Source organism: Mandrillus leucophaeus, unplaced genomic scaffold (genome assembly GCF_000951045.1).
Source record: "Mandrillus leucophaeus isolate KB7577 unplaced genomic scaffold, Mleu.le_1.0 Scaffold248, whole genome shotgun sequence".
NCBI classification, from domain to species: Eukaryota; Metazoa; Chordata; class Mammalia; order Primates; family Cercopithecidae; genus Mandrillus; species Mandrillus leucophaeus.
In genome coordinates this window covers 644,751-661,569 of record NW_012102565.1, presented here as the reverse complement: position 1 = coordinate 661,569, position 16,819 = coordinate 644,751, and the positions used below count along the sequence as shown (strand labels likewise).

At 45.0% G+C, this 16,819-nt stretch overlaps 1 protein-coding gene across 2 annotated transcripts in view; it reads right to left on the bottom strand.

Annotated features, from left to right (window-relative positions):
• Positions 1-16,126, bottom strand: part of UBE2D4 (ubiquitin-conjugating enzyme E2D 4 (putative)) — a 28,385-nt gene extending 12,259 nt beyond the window's left edge. The window contains exons 1-4 of one of the 2 annotated variants that reach the window (XM_011983223.1): positions 16,035-16,126; positions 5,465-5,528; positions 800-831; positions 626-703 (exon numbers count right to left, since the gene is read on the bottom strand). In XM_011983223.1, the coding sequence (XP_011838613.1) occupies positions 626-703; positions 800-808 (87 nt within the window). In that variant the 5' untranslated portion in view covers positions 809-831; positions 5,465-5,528; positions 16,035-16,126. Of the gene's footprint in view, positions 1-625; positions 704-799; positions 832-5,464; positions 5,529-16,034 lie in introns of those variants that run through there. The other variant, XM_011983225.1, reaches the window with a different exon arrangement.
• Between the last annotated feature and the right edge of the window lie 693 nt (positions 16,127-16,819).

The following is a 16,819-nucleotide window of genomic DNA, read 5'->3' as shown; positions in this document are numbered from 1 at the left end:
ATAAAGGGCAAAGGAGGTTTGCTATTCTTTTAACTTAATAAAGGAAAGTGAAGGTGTGACTCACCAGTCCTAAACCAGGGTGTGTTCACCTTGGCACTATTGACACTTGGGGCTGATCATTCTCTGTCATGGGAAGGGAGGCTGTTCTAGGCACTGTAGGGAATCCCTGGGATAGCCTGGCCTTTGCCCACTAGATACCAGCAGTACCCCCTCACCACAGTTTTGATAACCCAAAATATCCCAAGATGTTGCCCAAATGTCCCTGGGGCAATAGCAAAATCACCCCAGCAGAGAACCCCTGTCCTAACTCTAAGGGACCGCAGAGAAGGGAGCCAGAGCCTGGAGACATGACCAGACTCAGCTACAGTCACAAGGAAAAGCACTCAAACTGTGGCCTCAGTAAGAAGGCCAGCACCGGCTCACCCCACTGACCCTTGGTCACAACAGGTGCTAATTCCCAAAGTCCAGTGGTTAAAGTCCTGGGAGGCTGTCACCACAGGGTGGAGCGGTGGGCCCTCAGAGAAGCCCCATGTACAGCTCTTTTTACCTATACCTGACTTGAAGGGCCCCTCGTCACATGCTGTCCTTCATCCAAACATCAGGGGAGTTGTGAGGGGCACCTCACCTTTGGGGGCTTGAACGGGTAATCCGTAGGAAAGTGGATGGTCAGGAAGAAAACACCTCCTTGGTAAGGACTGTCATTCTGGAATGATGAGACACAGGAAGAGATCAGTGCATGTGCTAAGCCCAAAGTGCAAGAAGCAAAACTGGAGTGGTGTGCTCAGCAGCTACTACCTACCGGGCCCATGATGGTGGCCTGCCAGTGGAACACTACAAGACAAAAGAGAGATGGGCATGTAAGAGACCCCCCAAGAAACATGTCTATTCTACTGAAAATGCACTGCTAAATTACAGGGCACTGTCCACACGAGATGCACTCACTTCTGACACCAACTGCAAGACTGGGGTTCCCCAAACCACCCAAGATGCGGTAACTGCCTAGGGCTCCCAGAGCTCACTGAAAGCGGGTGTGCTCAAGATTGCCGGTTATCCCAGGGAAACAGCATAAGTTAACATCAGGAGGGTCCAAACGCAGAGCTTCCATTCTCTCTCCGTGGAGTCGGGATGTGTTACTCTCCTGGCATTGCTGTACAGCAACACACACAGAGTACCCAATCAGGGATGCTCACTGGAGCCTCTGTATTTAGAATTCTTATTGGGGCTCTACCCTGAGAGCATGACTGACTGATGTGAATGCCCATAGGGCTGATCTCAGGCTCCAGTCTCCGGCTCCTCCAGGCATGATCCAAGTCCCCACCTTATTTTTTTATTTTTTTGAGATGGTCTCACTTTGCCACCCAGGCTGGTGGGCAGTGGCATGATTATAGCTCACTGCAGTCTCAAACTCCTGAGTTCAAGCTATCCTGCCTCAACCTCCTGAAGAGCTGGGACAACAGGTATGTGCCACCACATCTGGCTAATTTTTTTACTTTTTTCATTTTTGTAGAGATGGGGTCTTGCTATGTTGCCCAGGCTAGGCTCTCACCTTAAATCACATGGTTGGTCTACTTGGTGTGGCCATTCCTCACCCTAAATCACATTGTTGGTGTGCATCAAAGCTTCCAGCCAAACAAAGACATTCCTATCAGGTATGATATCTTAGAGATCACCCCCTACGTGTTAAGGATGATGGCCAGATCTTTTGGAGACAAGATTAAATTTTTTTTTTTTTTTTTTTTTTTTTTGAGACGGAGTCTCGCTCTGTCGCCCAGGCTGGAGTGCAGTGGCCGGATCTCAGCTCACAGCAAGCTCCGCCTCCCGGGTTTACGCCATTCTCCTGCCTCAGCCTCCCGAGTAGCTGGGACTACAGGCGCCCGCCACCTCGCCCGGCTAGTTTTTTTTTGCATTTTTTAGTAGAGACTGGGTTTCACCATGTTAGCCAGGATGGTCTCGATCTCCTGACCTCGTGATCTGCCCGTCTCGGCCTCCCAAAGTGCTGGGATTACAGGCTTGAGCCACCGCGCCCGGCCAAGATTAAATTCTTTATGTTGCTGTTGTTTTGTAGAGATGGGGTTTCACTATGTTGCCCAGGCTGGGCTCAAGAAATCTGCTAGCCTCAGCCTCCCAAAGTGCTGGGATTACAGACGTGAGACACTGTGCTTAGCCAAGATTAAATTCTTTACTACACAAATGCCAGTGACTACAATTCAGTCAGTTCTTTGCACAGAATTGAAGCCTTGGCTAGCTTTCAGCCATTTTCCTTACCGCTCTGTATAAACCCTTCTATTCCTTGGTTCTTCCCCTGATTTATTCTGAAGCCCTCTTCAAAGAGTCTCTCTCAGGAGCCAACTGCCCATGGCCCTGGAGCCTCACGGGTGCTGCCTCCATCTGAGCCCTCTCCTGCCCACCCCCTGGGCAGTGCCCTGTGCTCTGGGCACTCAGTAACAAGGTCACGATGAACCCCTCTCATGCTTCCCTTCCAGGTCGCCACCATTTGGCGGGAGTTTAGAGCCTCTTCTTGCTGCACATCATACCCTACACCCTTTCCAGCATCTCAGGTGACTTTCACCGCTCTACCCATTCCCAGAACAGCTCCTGTGTTTCAGCAAGGCTAGCCTAGTGTGGCCCAAACACTCACATTCAAGGTTCCCAAGTCATACAAATGGTCCCAGGGATATTGACTCTAGGGCCTTTGTGGAAAATGCCTACTCACCCACAGGAATGGGTTGCTGGGATCATCTGAAGGGCCTGTTATTCTCAAGAGAATTCTGTCTCATATGGATTCATAGTGGATATGGAATTAGCCCAAAGTTTCAGACCTGGTCCTGTCCTGGGCTTCCTGTCACCTGTTTAAGTATCCCACAGGCTCTACCCAACAGGAGGCCCAGGAAAGCACCAAGGTTTGGGGTGGGAGCACAAGTGCAGGGACTAAAACAGAAGTTTCCTAAGCCCCTAGAGGTGTTCAAAAGTAGTCAGGGTGGCCCATGAGCGCTTTTCAATATTTCGAAGAAATGGTGGTGAACAGAACACCTTTACCTATAATAAGGCTGCCTGAGTTAATGAAAATATCACTTTTTTTTTTTTTGCTTTGACTGTTTTTCTTCCAATTCATGCTAATCATTAGTTGAAAGTAGATATATCTTTGCCCAATGTTAATGTGAATGGAATTCTTTATTAAATAAAAGTGTTTTTGATAATATATTTTAGAACAGGTTAGAATCCTCTGGTCTTGTTCACTTTAACTCTGAGGGCTGCTGGGACACTAAGCAGGGCTTGAGGGCAGAGTCAGAAGAGAAGGCCCCAAAAGCAAGAGGATGAGAAAAGATATAGAGGAGGGATGCTGGAAATGGCTGTGAGCCCACGAGGCGGGTGTGAAATGGCCCCAAAGGCTAGCTTCCACCCACTGAGCTCTGACTGTGGTGGCTGGCCTTGACGCTAGCCTCTCTTAGCCTGAGCTCTGGTGCAAGGTAAGTCTGAGCTGAGCTGAGCATCAAGGAGCTGCCTCTAGACAGCTAAGGCTAAATAAGAACTAGTTCAAGTTTACAGCAACCCCAGTTTAATCTGATATTGTCTTAAGTGACAGGTAAGAGGGGAAGCATGCTATAGAGACCTGGGGTGCTTGTGAGGACAACATGAGGTAATCGCTGATTAGTGAGAAGCAGAGTGATGAGCAGGTACCAGGAGACAGTGGAGCAGAGTCGTTCTTGTTTCTCACACTCTGCATAGGCAGCTGGGAAACATTTCTGCTCTGTTCCAAAAACGAGATTTAAACTCCCACGTAAAGACTTTAGAGTCCTCCATTTTCAGTGGCTCCATCTGCCTACCCCTGGCTCCTCTAAGCTCAGTCCCCTCCCAGGACATGCAGGCACACATATGTTGGCATGCCCTCTTTTTTTCCAGCTTTGTGAAATTTCTTTTTGTTTTATTGTAGTAAAAAATATATAATAAAATACGCAATTTAAACAACTTTTAAGTGTACAATTCTGTGGCATCGTATGCCTTCATGATGCTGTAGAACCATCCCCCCATCCATTTCTAAAACTTTCCATCACCCCCAACAAATTCTGTACCCATGAGACAATATTTCTCCCATTTTCCCTCCCGTCAGCCTCAGGTAATCTCTTATCTACCACCTGTCTCTATGAATTTGCCTAATCTAGATATTTCATGTAAGTGGAATCATATATTCATTATTTTCTTTCTGGCTTATTTCACTTCGCAGGTTTTCATGTTGTAATGTATATCAGAACCATATTTTGTTTATCTATTTTCCACTGATGGGCACTTGGGTTGTTACCAGCTTCTGAAAATCATGAATAGTGGTGCTGTGAACATTGGTATACACATTCTGTCTCAGTCTGTTTTTGATTCTTTGGTATATGTACCTCTGACACCACTCTCCTTGAACACATAGTATCTCCCCTCCCCACCTACTTTCCTGTGGCTGCAGTTACTGAAGCCTCACAGGGAAGGATTGGTGTTCCAGAGCCCAAGAAGCCCGCAAAGTGGAGGCAAGGTGAGTGGGCAGAGGACAGACCTGGAAACCCTAGTGCTAGGCAGCTCAGCCTCGGCTACCACCTGTGAGGGACGGCAGAGGCCTAGAATAGGTAGTGCTGCTTCTCCCTCTCTCTCCCGAGAAGCTGCCCAGAACTGCTCCTTCAGTCTCCCCCAGGGAAGAGCGGAAGTGGGAGAAAATAATAGGGATTGCCCTTCCCCTTGGCAGAGGCAAGTGGCCACTGCCCTACCCTGCCCTGCCCCTCCTCGGCTGTCCTGCTCTGCTCCCAGGAGCTGCAGCAGCACCAGGTCCTCTAGACCAACTCCAACAATATTTACACCAGCACCCAAGTTTGACTTGACCAAGGGCACTTTCCAGCAGCTGATGTGACTCCTCAGGCCAAGCTGGCTTTCTCTTGCACCAGAAGAGGGAAGCGGTGACTATAGGACATGAGAGGCAATGCAGGTTCTACTTTGAGTATAACCTGACCAGCCAAGCTGCTGTGAACTCATGGCCTAGACCTCAAACGAAAAAGCCATTCACAAGCAAATGAAGGGAAAATAACTAACTGGTTTTCTTAAATACTGCTTGGCTGATAATTTGGTTGTTTGGTTTTGTTTGTTTGTTTGTTTTTTAGATGGAGTCTGTTGCCCAGGCTGGAGTGCAGTGGCACGATCTCGGCTCACTGTAACCTCTGCCTCCCGGGTTCAAGCGATTCTCCTGCCTCAGCCTCCCAAGTAGCTAGGATTACAGGCGCATGCCAGCATGCCCAGCTAATTTTTGTACTTTTAGTAGAGACAGGGTTTCGCCATGTTAGCCAGTCTAGTTTCAAACTCCTGACCTTAGGTAATCCACCCACCTTGGCTTCCCAAAGTGCTAGGATTACAGGCATGAGCCACCACACCCGGCCTAAATTTGGGGATCTTAATTACAATCCTCCTACAACCTGAAGCCCCCCAAAATACTTACAGTCATCACCCACAGGTCCCGCGGAACACTGGGCAGGAGGATCCCTCTGCAAGTCGGTTAATTCCTAGAACATGAGATAGTGGGTCAGAGTGGCTGTATGTTGGGGATTCTGCCTTTACACACCAATCTTGGTAGCTGGAAGGAATTCTCCTGGTGGTAGGAGGCTCCTAGGCCTCAGGAGTGGGTTAGAGACAAGATGGGTCATAGAAGTCTACTCCCTGCTGTAAAGATACCAGAGAAGTAGGTATGATCATTTCCATTTTATACATTAGGAAATTGAATTGTAAAGAGATGAAGTTACCTACTCAAGGTACACAGCTGGAAGAGGGCAGGCAAGAAGTCAGTCACACGTAGCTCTGCCTTACCTCCAAGCCTAGCCTCCCACCTCCTCAGGTAGAAGACATCCCTAGGCCCCCAGGTGCTGAGGATACGGAAGGAAAGCAGACCAGAAGAGAGTTCTGGGAGAAGGATAGGTGCCAGGTTTTACTACTAGGCTAATGAATTAATGTATGGAAGCAGTTAGCACCAAGGAAGCGCTCATCTCTCTACTTTGCCTCCCCAACCACCATCCCAATCACCCCAGTCACCACTGGTTATGTGGTAAGTCCTAGGGCTCTGAATGTGGAGACTTTGGCACTTGAGCCAAAGTCTAACACTGCACCAGTGGGGATCGGGGATTATACCACAACTAGATTCCCTTTATGGGAAACCATCTCTGAATTAAGCCAAACACTGTCCTATCTACACAAACTCTCCTGATTTCACCATATGTCTCTGGACACGCTGATCATTTCAGTAACCACCTCTGGCCATCCTGCATTTATCCCCTTCACTTCAAATTTAATCAGCCAAGATGGAAGTATTAACATCACAGAAGCCAACAAATGCTACAAATCAGGGCCATGTTTTCTCCCCGAGGGTTGATCTTTAAACATCTACCAGTATACCACTGGCCAATTCTAATAGTATCTAATATATCTGAACCCATTTCCTCATAAGTAAAATGAATTATACTTGGAAAGCACTCAGGAAGCAGCATTAGGAGTGGTCAAAAAAGAATTTAACTTGGGAACAACTGAGGTCATGCAAGGGGACCGAGGACAGGCTCGGAAATGCAAGAGCTACAGAAATCTCTGTGGAACATTTCCTTTTTGCTTACCTCTCTGCTATGTGCCCCTCAGCACCTCCACTATCATGGTGCAGGGGAATTGTTTACATTCGTTGCGATACTGCATGGATAAATGAGCTCTATGATAGAACCACTAAGGCAAATCCTGAAGAGGTTACATGAAGAGCCAGGGGCAGGAAAAGCCAGCAGTACAGACCAATTCCCTCTACCTCACAAGGTTTTCCCACACCTCTATGCTTTTGCACTGCCAGTATGCAGAATCCATGGCCCCTTTAGAGGTGTGATCAACAGTTACACCCACACTTAATGATCCCTGAAAGGCCGTGTGTGGATTCCCATTGATAGACTCCAACCAGCACCCAGGAGTTTTGAATGCTAACTGGCATTTCAAGGAAGAATGGTGTGACTTGAAAGAAACTAGTCCACTCACACATCGAATTCCTGTGTTCACCTCACAGGGTTAGAAGACTCAGGTCTGAGTCCGAGCTCCATCACTGAGGAAATCACTTTCACCTCTTTGGGCCTCAGTATAATTATCTGTTAAGCTGTAATCATACTTGCCTGCCAACTTGCCGGCACTATTGTGTGGCTACAAATTTTGCATGTAAGTTTTTAATGTATATAATGTAAGCAAGAGCAACTAGTAAATATCATGACAATAGTGGTATAGAGAATGCCACAATTAGTATTATAAAAAGGGAGAGGAATAAGTAGAATATATATATATTTCTAGAAGAATACTTCGACACTGGTTGCCCCTCCAGGAGGGGAATTGGATGGCTAGGGACAGTCTTGGGCGGGAGACTTTTCCCTGTATATCCTTTGCACCTTTTGAACCATAGGAATTTATTATCAAATCATTAAATGTATAAATATTTTATTTATTGTAAAGGATTAAGTAGGTTAAGTTTATATAGTAATTACTATTACAAGTAACAATGATAAAAGTTGAGAAGTTCCAAAAAAGAGAAAGTAAGTTAAAGTATTGAATATTAGTAGAGAAGAGTTAAGCAAACCATGCTACATACCCAGTTATTTCTTAACTGTGTTCCATCAACTCCAAGACTCCATCCTTTGTAAGACACAATTTTACTTTACATACAATTGGGGGGGGTGGGGAACATGCTGGCAAATAAGCTAACACCAAATGCTTTCTTTGCACATAAACTTTAATTTTACTTAAAAATTACTTTTATTAGACTGTGTACAGTGGTTCACACCTGTAATCCTAGCACTTTGGGAGGCTGAGGTAGGCAGATCACTTGAGGTCAGGAGCTCGAGACCAGCTTGGCCAACACTGTGAAACCTTGTCTCTACTAAAAATACAAAACTTAGCTGGGCGTGGTGGCACGTGGCTATAACCAGCTATTCAGGAGGCTGAGGCACAAGAATCGCTTTACAGGGTGATGCCATGGGCAGGGCGGAGTGTCTGGGGTCTTTTGGGAGCCTCCAATCCCCAACAGTTTTGCAGAACACTGATATCTATGGACTCTAAAATGGACTTCATTTAAAGAAACCCACAGACCATTAATGGACAAAAACATGAATCAATATGTATTGTGGCATTCCAATTCTAGCACTGTGGAAGAGCATCAAGTACAATGTTTTTGAAGACCATGGCCTATCATCATTATGCATTCAAGATCTGAGTTTGAATAACCTCATCAAGACTTAGATCTTCTTCAAAAGCTTCAAGTCTCATTTGCATTAAAGCTCTCCATTGAACCCTCTCACAAAAGTACAAGCTTAAAGGGAGTAAAATCCATTAATACATTCCATTTGATATCCCTTCTTCTGACTTCTCTTCAATTTCCTTGGCCTCTGGGGCTTTTTGTATTGCTTATGTTCTTTTAGAGCCAAAGTGACAGTGCTTTCCAAAAAAAGTGTGTTCTGTGGCCATAAGTTTACACAGATAGAGAAGCATAAATTTAGCATGATGAATTTAGAATTAGGTCTTTTATGGTATTCTGTAAAAAGTTGAATTAACAATAAGAAAATGAGGATGAAGCAGTAAAAATATTTTGGGTTAGATTATACTCTCAGAAGCTATGTGGTTTAGAGAAAAGGGCCTCCAACCTAAAAGTTAATAGTTACTATTTTGTCTTTGCCTTGTACTAGGTATAGGTAACTGAGAAAGTCACTTAACCTCTCTGAATCTTAACTTCATTATCTATAAAGTGTAGCTGATATTTTCCCCTCCCTACCTCACAGGGTCCTTGTGAGGAACAAGTGAAACAATGTACAAAAAGAAATATAAAATGTATAGTACAGACAAAGGGTCCTGTTACATAGTTGCAAATCATTCCCTCAGATCTTGGGCCTAGGAAGGTAGGTGATTTAAGCTCATTGAAACATGTACCATGTCCAGGCTGGATACATGGTAACAAGGCTATGTTACATTTTTTTTTTCTCTGAGTTGAGTACCTAAAATACCACATGGGCTAATTCTAAGAAGGAGTACCAATATCTATTTTCCTATAATTATAGCTTAGCATTGTTAATGCTCTAGAGCAGTTATGCATTGTAACATATTAGTGATTTGTGAAATATTTTTACTAAAACGTGACCAGCATTTTTCTTTAAATGAAAGAATGTAGAACATTTCACAATGCATCCCACATGATAAAGAGCAAAATAAATTTTTTTAGTTGTATGTACATATGTGTGTGTGTGAATGTGTGTGTACTTGGTCATTAAATAAGAAGTATTTTTTCTTCCTGTGGGGGGGGGGGGGGAAAGAATTGCTTTAGCCCCGGAAGGCGGAGGTTGCAGTGAGCCGAGATTGCTCCTGTGTGACACAGTGAGACTCTGTTTCAAAAAATTAAAAAATTAAAATTACTCTTATCAAAAGAATTCTTTTAGGCTTAGACATAGCTTTGTGTGTTTCTTTTTAAGTATCATTCATGCATCCAAAAAAAAAAAAAAAAACAAAGGAAAAACAAGTGAAATAAATAAACTGGTTTGTTCAGGTATTCCTAAAGTTTCTTCCCATTCAGAGCCCAACACTGAGTCATTGATGTCTACACAATATCATCCTCTGTGTCTTCTAAAACAATGGTAATGTGGCAATTCTTAGAGTCCTCTACTACTGTTTCTGGAGTTTTCTTTCAAGACATCAATACTTATTCTGCAAATGCCCATGATACACAATCTATTTGCATGTATTCCAGCAAAAAAAAAAAAAAAAAAAAAAAAAAATGACCCAGGCTTACCAAGTTGAGGGTAGGTGGTACCTTCCTTTCTCGGGCTATGAAGAGTTTGGTTGCTCGACACAGAATTAGGAAATTCCAGTCCTTCCTCCAACAACAAATATTTGCTTCACTAGTATGAAATTTACTCTTCACTGTCCTGTTTCTGTGCCTGTGTTCATGAAAGCTTTTCTTTTCAGTGCTAAATCACACTATCTTTTTGAAAATATTTTTAAAACAATTGAACTCAACAAATACAGTACCAGCAATGCACTTACCTCATAATGAACTGCCATGATCCAGTTTACTCATATAGATAGTGACAACTAAGTGAAGGTAACCTGGCTGACAGCTATTGTAAGAAGCATCCCAATTTTAGAGATGTGAACATTTGAAAAAATATTCATCTTGAAGTAGATGAATACGGCATTATCTTACTTCCAAGTTCTCTTTATTTATTTTTATTTTTATTTTTTATTTTTTTGAGACAGGGTCTCACTCTGTTGCCCAGGCTGGAGTGCACTGGCACCATCTCAGCTCACTGCAACCTCTGCCTACCAGGTTCAAGTGCTTCACCCTCCAGAGTAGCTGGGATTGATTACAGGTATGCATCACCATGCCCGGCTAATTTTTGTATTTGTAGTAGAGATGAGTTTCACCATGCTGGCCAGGCTGGTCTTGAACTCCTGACCTCAAGTGATCCTCCTGCCTCAGCCTCCCAAAGTGTTGGGATTACAGGCGTGAGCCACCACGCCCAGCCCCAAGTTTCTTTAAAGAGTAATTAATATCTTTATAATCAGAAGTTAAACTTTTTTTTGAGAAACTAAACCAAGTATTATGCAGCCACTGAAAATTCGTTTTTAAAGACTATAGAACAACAGGAGAAAATGTCATGATACAACATTAAAGGAAAAGGGCAAGAAAAAAGCAGAGTATAAAATTTGATGTACTACGTGATGACAACAATCTGAAACATATACACATCAAAGGCACTGAAAAAAAATCCACGAAAATGTGAACCACAATTATATGAATGGGTAGAGAATATATATACATATATATTTCTAGAAGACTACTTTAACATTTGTTGCCCCCCAGGAGGGGAACTGGATGGCACACATTCCAGCAAGAAAAAAATGACCCACTTTAGATGACTAGAGATGACTTTTTTTAAAACTGAATTTTGGGAGTATTTTCCAAATTTTCTTTAATTTTCTTTATTTTTATTTTTTTGAGACAGGCAGGATTTTGCTCTGTCACACAGGCTGGAGTGCAGTGGCACCATCTCGGTTCACTGCAACCTCCATCTCCTGGGTTCAAGCGATTCTTATGCCTCAGTCTCCCGAGTAGCTGGGATTACACGCACATACCACTATGCCCGACTAATGTTTGTATATTTAGGAGAGACAGGGTTTTGCCATGTTGGCCAGGCTTGTCTCAAACTCCTGGCCTCAATTGATCCATCAGCCTCGGCCTCCCAAAGTGCTGAGATTACAGGCATGAGCCACCCTGCTCAGCCAGGTATTTTCCAAATTTTCTTTAAAGTACATGTATTGCAAAGTATATGTGTTAAATATGTATTGATATAATAGTTTGGATCTGTGTTCCCACCCAAAACTCTTGTCAAATGGTAATCTCCAATGTTGAGGGTGAGGCCTGGGGGCAAGTGATTGGTTTAGTATCATCTACTTGGTGGTATCCTCTTCTCACAAGATCTGATTGTTTAAAAGTGTGTCACGGGCCGGGCGCAGTGGTTCACACCTGTAATCCCAGCACTTTGGGAGCCCAAGGTGGGCAGATCACGAGGTCAGGAGATCAAGACCATCCTGGCTAACGTGGTGAAACCCCATCTCTACTAAGAATACAAAAAATTAGCCAGGCGTGGTGGCAGGAGCCTGTAGTCCCAGCTATTAGGGGAGGCTGAGCCCAGAGAATGGCATGAACCCAGGAGGCGGGGCTTGCAGTGAGCCAAGGTTGCACCACTGCACTCCAGCCTGGGCGGCAGAGCAAGGCTCTGTCTCAAAAAAAAAAAAAAAAAAAAATTGTGTCATGGCCGGTCATGGTGGCTCATGCTTGTAATCCCAGCACTTCAGGAGGCCCAAGTGGGTGGATCGCTTGAGCTCAGGAGTTCAAGACCAGCCTGGGCAACATGGCAAAACCCCGTCTCTACTAAAAAGACAAAAAAAAAGTAGTCAGGTGTGGTGGCACACACTATAATTCCAGTTACTCCAGAGGCTGAGACATGAGAATCACTTGAACCAGAGACATGAGAATCACTTGAGCCAGGGAGACAGAGGCTGCAGTGAGCAGAAATTGCACCACTGCACTCCAGCCTGGGTGACAGAGACCCTGTCTCAAAAATAAATAAATAAATAAATAAAAGTGTGGAGAATCTCCCCTTGTTTTCTCTCTTGCTCCTATTCTGCCCATGTAACATGCCTGCTCTGCTCCCTGTTTGCCTTCCACCGTGAGTGTAAGTGTCCCCTCCTCTGAGGCAGAGCAGACACTAGTGCCATGCTTCTTATACAGCCTGTGGAACTGTGAGCCAATTAAAACTCTTTTCTTTCTAAATTATCTCATCTCAGGTTTGTTTTTTTTTGTTTGTTTTTTGTTTTTTGTTTTTTGACATAGGGTCTCACTCTGTCACCCAGGTTGGAGTGCAGGGGCATGATATTGGCTCACTGCAACCTCCACTTCCCAGGCTCAAGCGATCCTTCCACCTCAGTCACCTGAGTAGCTGGGAACATAGGCACACACTACCAACTATGTCTGTCTAATTTTTTGTACTTTTGGTAGAGCTGGGGTTTTGCCATGTTGCCCAGGCTGGTCTTGAACTCCTGAGCTCAGGCCATCCACCTGCCTTAGCCTCCCAAAGTGCTAGAATTATAGGCATGAGCCACCTCATCCGGCCTTCAGCTTCTTTCTTTCTTTCTTTCTTTTTTTGAGACAGAGTCTTACTCTATTGCCCAGGCTGGAGTGCAGTGGCATGATCTCAGCTCACTGCAACCTCTGCCTCCCAGGTTCAAGCAATTCTCCTGCCTCAGCCTCCCAAGTAGCCAGGATTATAGGCGCCTGCCACCACACCCAGCTAATTTTTGTATTTTTAGTAGATACGGGGTTTCACCATGTTGACCAGGACCTGACCTCAGATGAGCTGTCTGCCTCGGCCTCCCAAAATGCTGGGATTACAGACATGAGCCACTGTGTCCAGCCAGGTATTTCCTAATAGCAATGTAAGAATGGACTAATACACATATCAAAGAGAAAAAAAAAAATTAAAAAATCGAACTGCTGTCACATACAACCCTGTCACACCTGCAATCCCAGCACTTTAGGAGGCTGAGGTGGGAGGATTGCATGAGCCTAGGAGTTTGAGACCAGCCTTGGCAACGTGGTGAAATCCGCTCCCTACAAAAATTTTAAAATTAGCCAGATGTGGTGGCAGGCACCTGTAGTCCCAGCTACTGGGAAAGCTAAGTAGGCGGACTGCTTGAACCCAGGAGGTCAAGGCTACAGTGAGCTATGATTAAGCCACTGCACTCCAGCCTGGGTAACAGAGCAAGACCCTGTCTCAAAAACTAACTAACTAACTAAACTAGCTAAATAAATAAAAAGTGCATCTAAAAACATTCAATTTGAAACATTCATTTGAAAACATATTTTTAAAGGGTTGAAGTTGGTTAGAAAGAGCTGTGGATTGGAAACTTAAGGGGGCAGCTGGTAGACATCACACACCTGGCTCAGGCTCGCATATTGCTGGCTACCTGCTCAGCACCCATCCGCCTTCCTCCTTTCCGAAGGACTCCTGTTCTGAAGGACTCCTGGTCAACTCACTCTCAGCTCCAGGTCTAAGGGTAACCAGACTCCTTGCCACTCATTGGTTTAGGAATGAGCATGAGACATAATTCATAACAAGGCAAAGGAAAAAAAAAACATCTGCTGGGCTTTCTGAGAACATTCTCATCAGTTCTTCTGGAAGCAATTGTCTCTATTACTCCCAGATGTCCAGCAGGCTGTGTGTCCCAGAGCCATTCAGCCCAGAGTGACACAGAAACAGACCAGGAGAGGGGGACTGAGATGCTCCCAAGGTCCTGCCACAGGACCTCCAATTCCATGCACAAGGGCAGCTCAGCTTCTGTCACTTGCAGCCAAGACATCCTAACTAGTGGTGGCCCAATGGTGCCATCTCACCACTGCAGGCTTGACACACTTTTAAAGTTGTATTTCCTACAGTTCTGTTGTTTTCCCCAGGACTTGCTACATAATTTGCAGGGCAAATTATGTGCATGTGAAAACGTAGGGTCTCTAGTTCAATAATTATTAAGAATTTCCTGCCGGGCGCGGTGGCTCAAGCCTGTAATCCCAGCACTTTGGGAGGCCGAGACGGGCGGATCACAAGGTCAGGAGATCGAGACCATCCTGGCTAACACGGTGAAACCCCGTCTCTACTAAAAACACAAAAAACTAGCCGGGCGAGGTGGCGGGCGCCTGTAGTCCCAGCTACTCGGGAGGCTGAGGCAGGAGAATGGCGTAAACCCAGGAGGCGGAGCTTGCAGTGAGCTGAGATCGCGCCACTGCACTCCAGCCTGGGGGACAGAGCAAGACTCCATCTCAAAAAAAAAAAAAAAAAAAAAAAAGAATTTCCTGATGGTGACAGCAGAGCATAAAACCAAAGGCAGAGCCCATCCAAGCCTGGGGCCCTGTGAGACTGAATGCATCACACACACATGAAGCCAGTCCTGACCTTGATTCTTGTTTTGTTTTTGTTTTAAGACAGGGTCTCACTCTGGTTGCCCAGGCTGGAGTGCAGTGGTGAGGCTCACTACAGTCTTGACCTCCCAGGCTCAGGTGATTCTCCCACCTTAGCCTCCTGAGTAGCTGGGATTACAGGTGTGTGTCACTGCGCTCAGCTACTTTTTTTTTTTTTTTTAATTTACTTTTATTTTTTTTAGACGGAGTCTCGCTCTGTCACCCAGGCTGGAGTGCAGTGGTGCAATCTCAGCTCACTGCAACCTCCACCCTCCGGGTTCAAGCAATTCTCCTGCCTCAGCCTCTGGAGTAGTTGGGGTTACAGGCGTGCACCACCACGCCTGGCTAACTGTTCTGTATTTTTATTACAGAGGGGTTTCAGTACATTGGTCAGGCTGGTCTGAAACTCCTGACCTTAAATGATCCACCCATCTTGGTCTTCCAAAGTGCTGTGATTACAGGCATGAGCCACCTCGCCTGGCCATTTTTTAATTTTTAGTGGAGATGGAATTTTGCTGTGTTGCCCAGTTGGTCTCAAACTCCTGGACTCAAGCAATCCACCCGCCTTGGCCTCCCAGAGTGCTGGGATATAGGTATGGGCCACTGCACCCAGCCTGTCCTTGATTCTTATCAAGGAAAAGTTCTCCCTGGCCTTATGACTTCAGTTACCTTGGATCAATAGTTGACATTTCATGCTCAAGGTGCAAACTTGTTTTTCCAAACCCTTCCTTTTATAAATCTTATCAGCCTATACATTTGAATATGTAGGCTCAAACCTTTACTCCTTAATCTCTCCTACCCTCCTCCCTGCCTTCAAAACTTCTGATTCCCCATCCTAGATAATAACACCACCATCTACCAAGTGACCCATTTTGTACACCTCCTTGTTTCACTTTCACCACATCCTCTCCTCAAGTCCTGTCAATTCCACTTCTGTAATGTGGTCCAGGCACTGCTTTGGCCTAGCATCCATTCCATGGTCATTAATTTGGGCAAAGCCTCTGCTGAATCTTCACAACAGCCTCTAGTCTCCCTCTGTCCCACTTTAGGCCACACTGCCGCCAGAAGGATCTTTTTATAACACAGATCTCAGCACGTCATTCATCTGCTTCAAAGTCCTAGGATCACAGACGACCCCTTTCAGAGAATAACTCATCAAAATTATCTCTCTTTTGGACAGCTATTTAAAAAGAAGAGTCATACTCTCAGAGATCCTGTTATTCCACCTCTGGCAATCAAACCCAGTAATGTGAATTAAGGAAAAGGCTCATTGTACAATGATGGTTGATCTGGTTTGGATATTTGTCCCCTCCAAATCTCATGCTGAAATGTGATCGCCAGTGTTGGAGGTGAGGCCTGGTGGGAGGTGTCTGGGTCATGGGGGCAGATTCCTCATGAATGGCTTGGTAGCCCCCCAACAATAATCTGTGAGTGCTCACTCTATTAGTTCATGCGAGATCTGGGTGTTTAAAAGAGCTGGCATCTCTCTCGCTCCCTTTCTTACCAGGTGACACGCCTGCTTCTCCTTTGCTTTCCGCCATGATTGTAAGCTTCCTGAGGCCTCACCAGAAGCAGATGCTGGCACTATGCTTCTTGTACAGCCTGCAGAACTGAGAGCCAAATAAACCTCTTTTCTTTATTAATTACTCAGCCTCAGATATTCCTTTATAGCAAACAAAACAGCCTAATACAAAGTTCATAACAGCAAATAGTGAAGAATTTTGAACAACAGCAGCTAACTCATATTGAGTGCTTGGTATACAGCAAGCATGTGCTAAACACATTTCATAGCATTTAATTCTCGAAACAACTCTGTAAACATGTAGGACTGGGAGGCTAGGAATGATTAAGTGCCTTACCCAAGGTCCCACTATAAGTGACCTCACATTCTCTAACCCAGGTCTGTCTGACACCCAAGTTCATACTTTTACCTACTACAGTTTTACCTACTACAGGTAATGACTAAATAAGTCACTAGTCACGTACTTGTGGAAAGTTAATGTTAGAAATTAGTTACAGAACTGGACATGGTATCTCACGTTGTAATCCCACCACTTTAGGAGGTAGAGGCAAGAGGATCGCTTAAGCCCAGGAGTATGAGACCAGCCTGGGCAACATAGTGAGACACTGTCTCTACAAAAAATAAACAATTGGCTGGGCATGGTGGCATGTAGTCCCCGCTACCCAGGAAGCTGAGGAGGGAGGATCACTTGAACCCGGAAGGTTGAGGCTGCAGTGAGCCATGATTGTGCCACTGTACTCCAGCCTGGGCGACAGAGCAAGACTGTC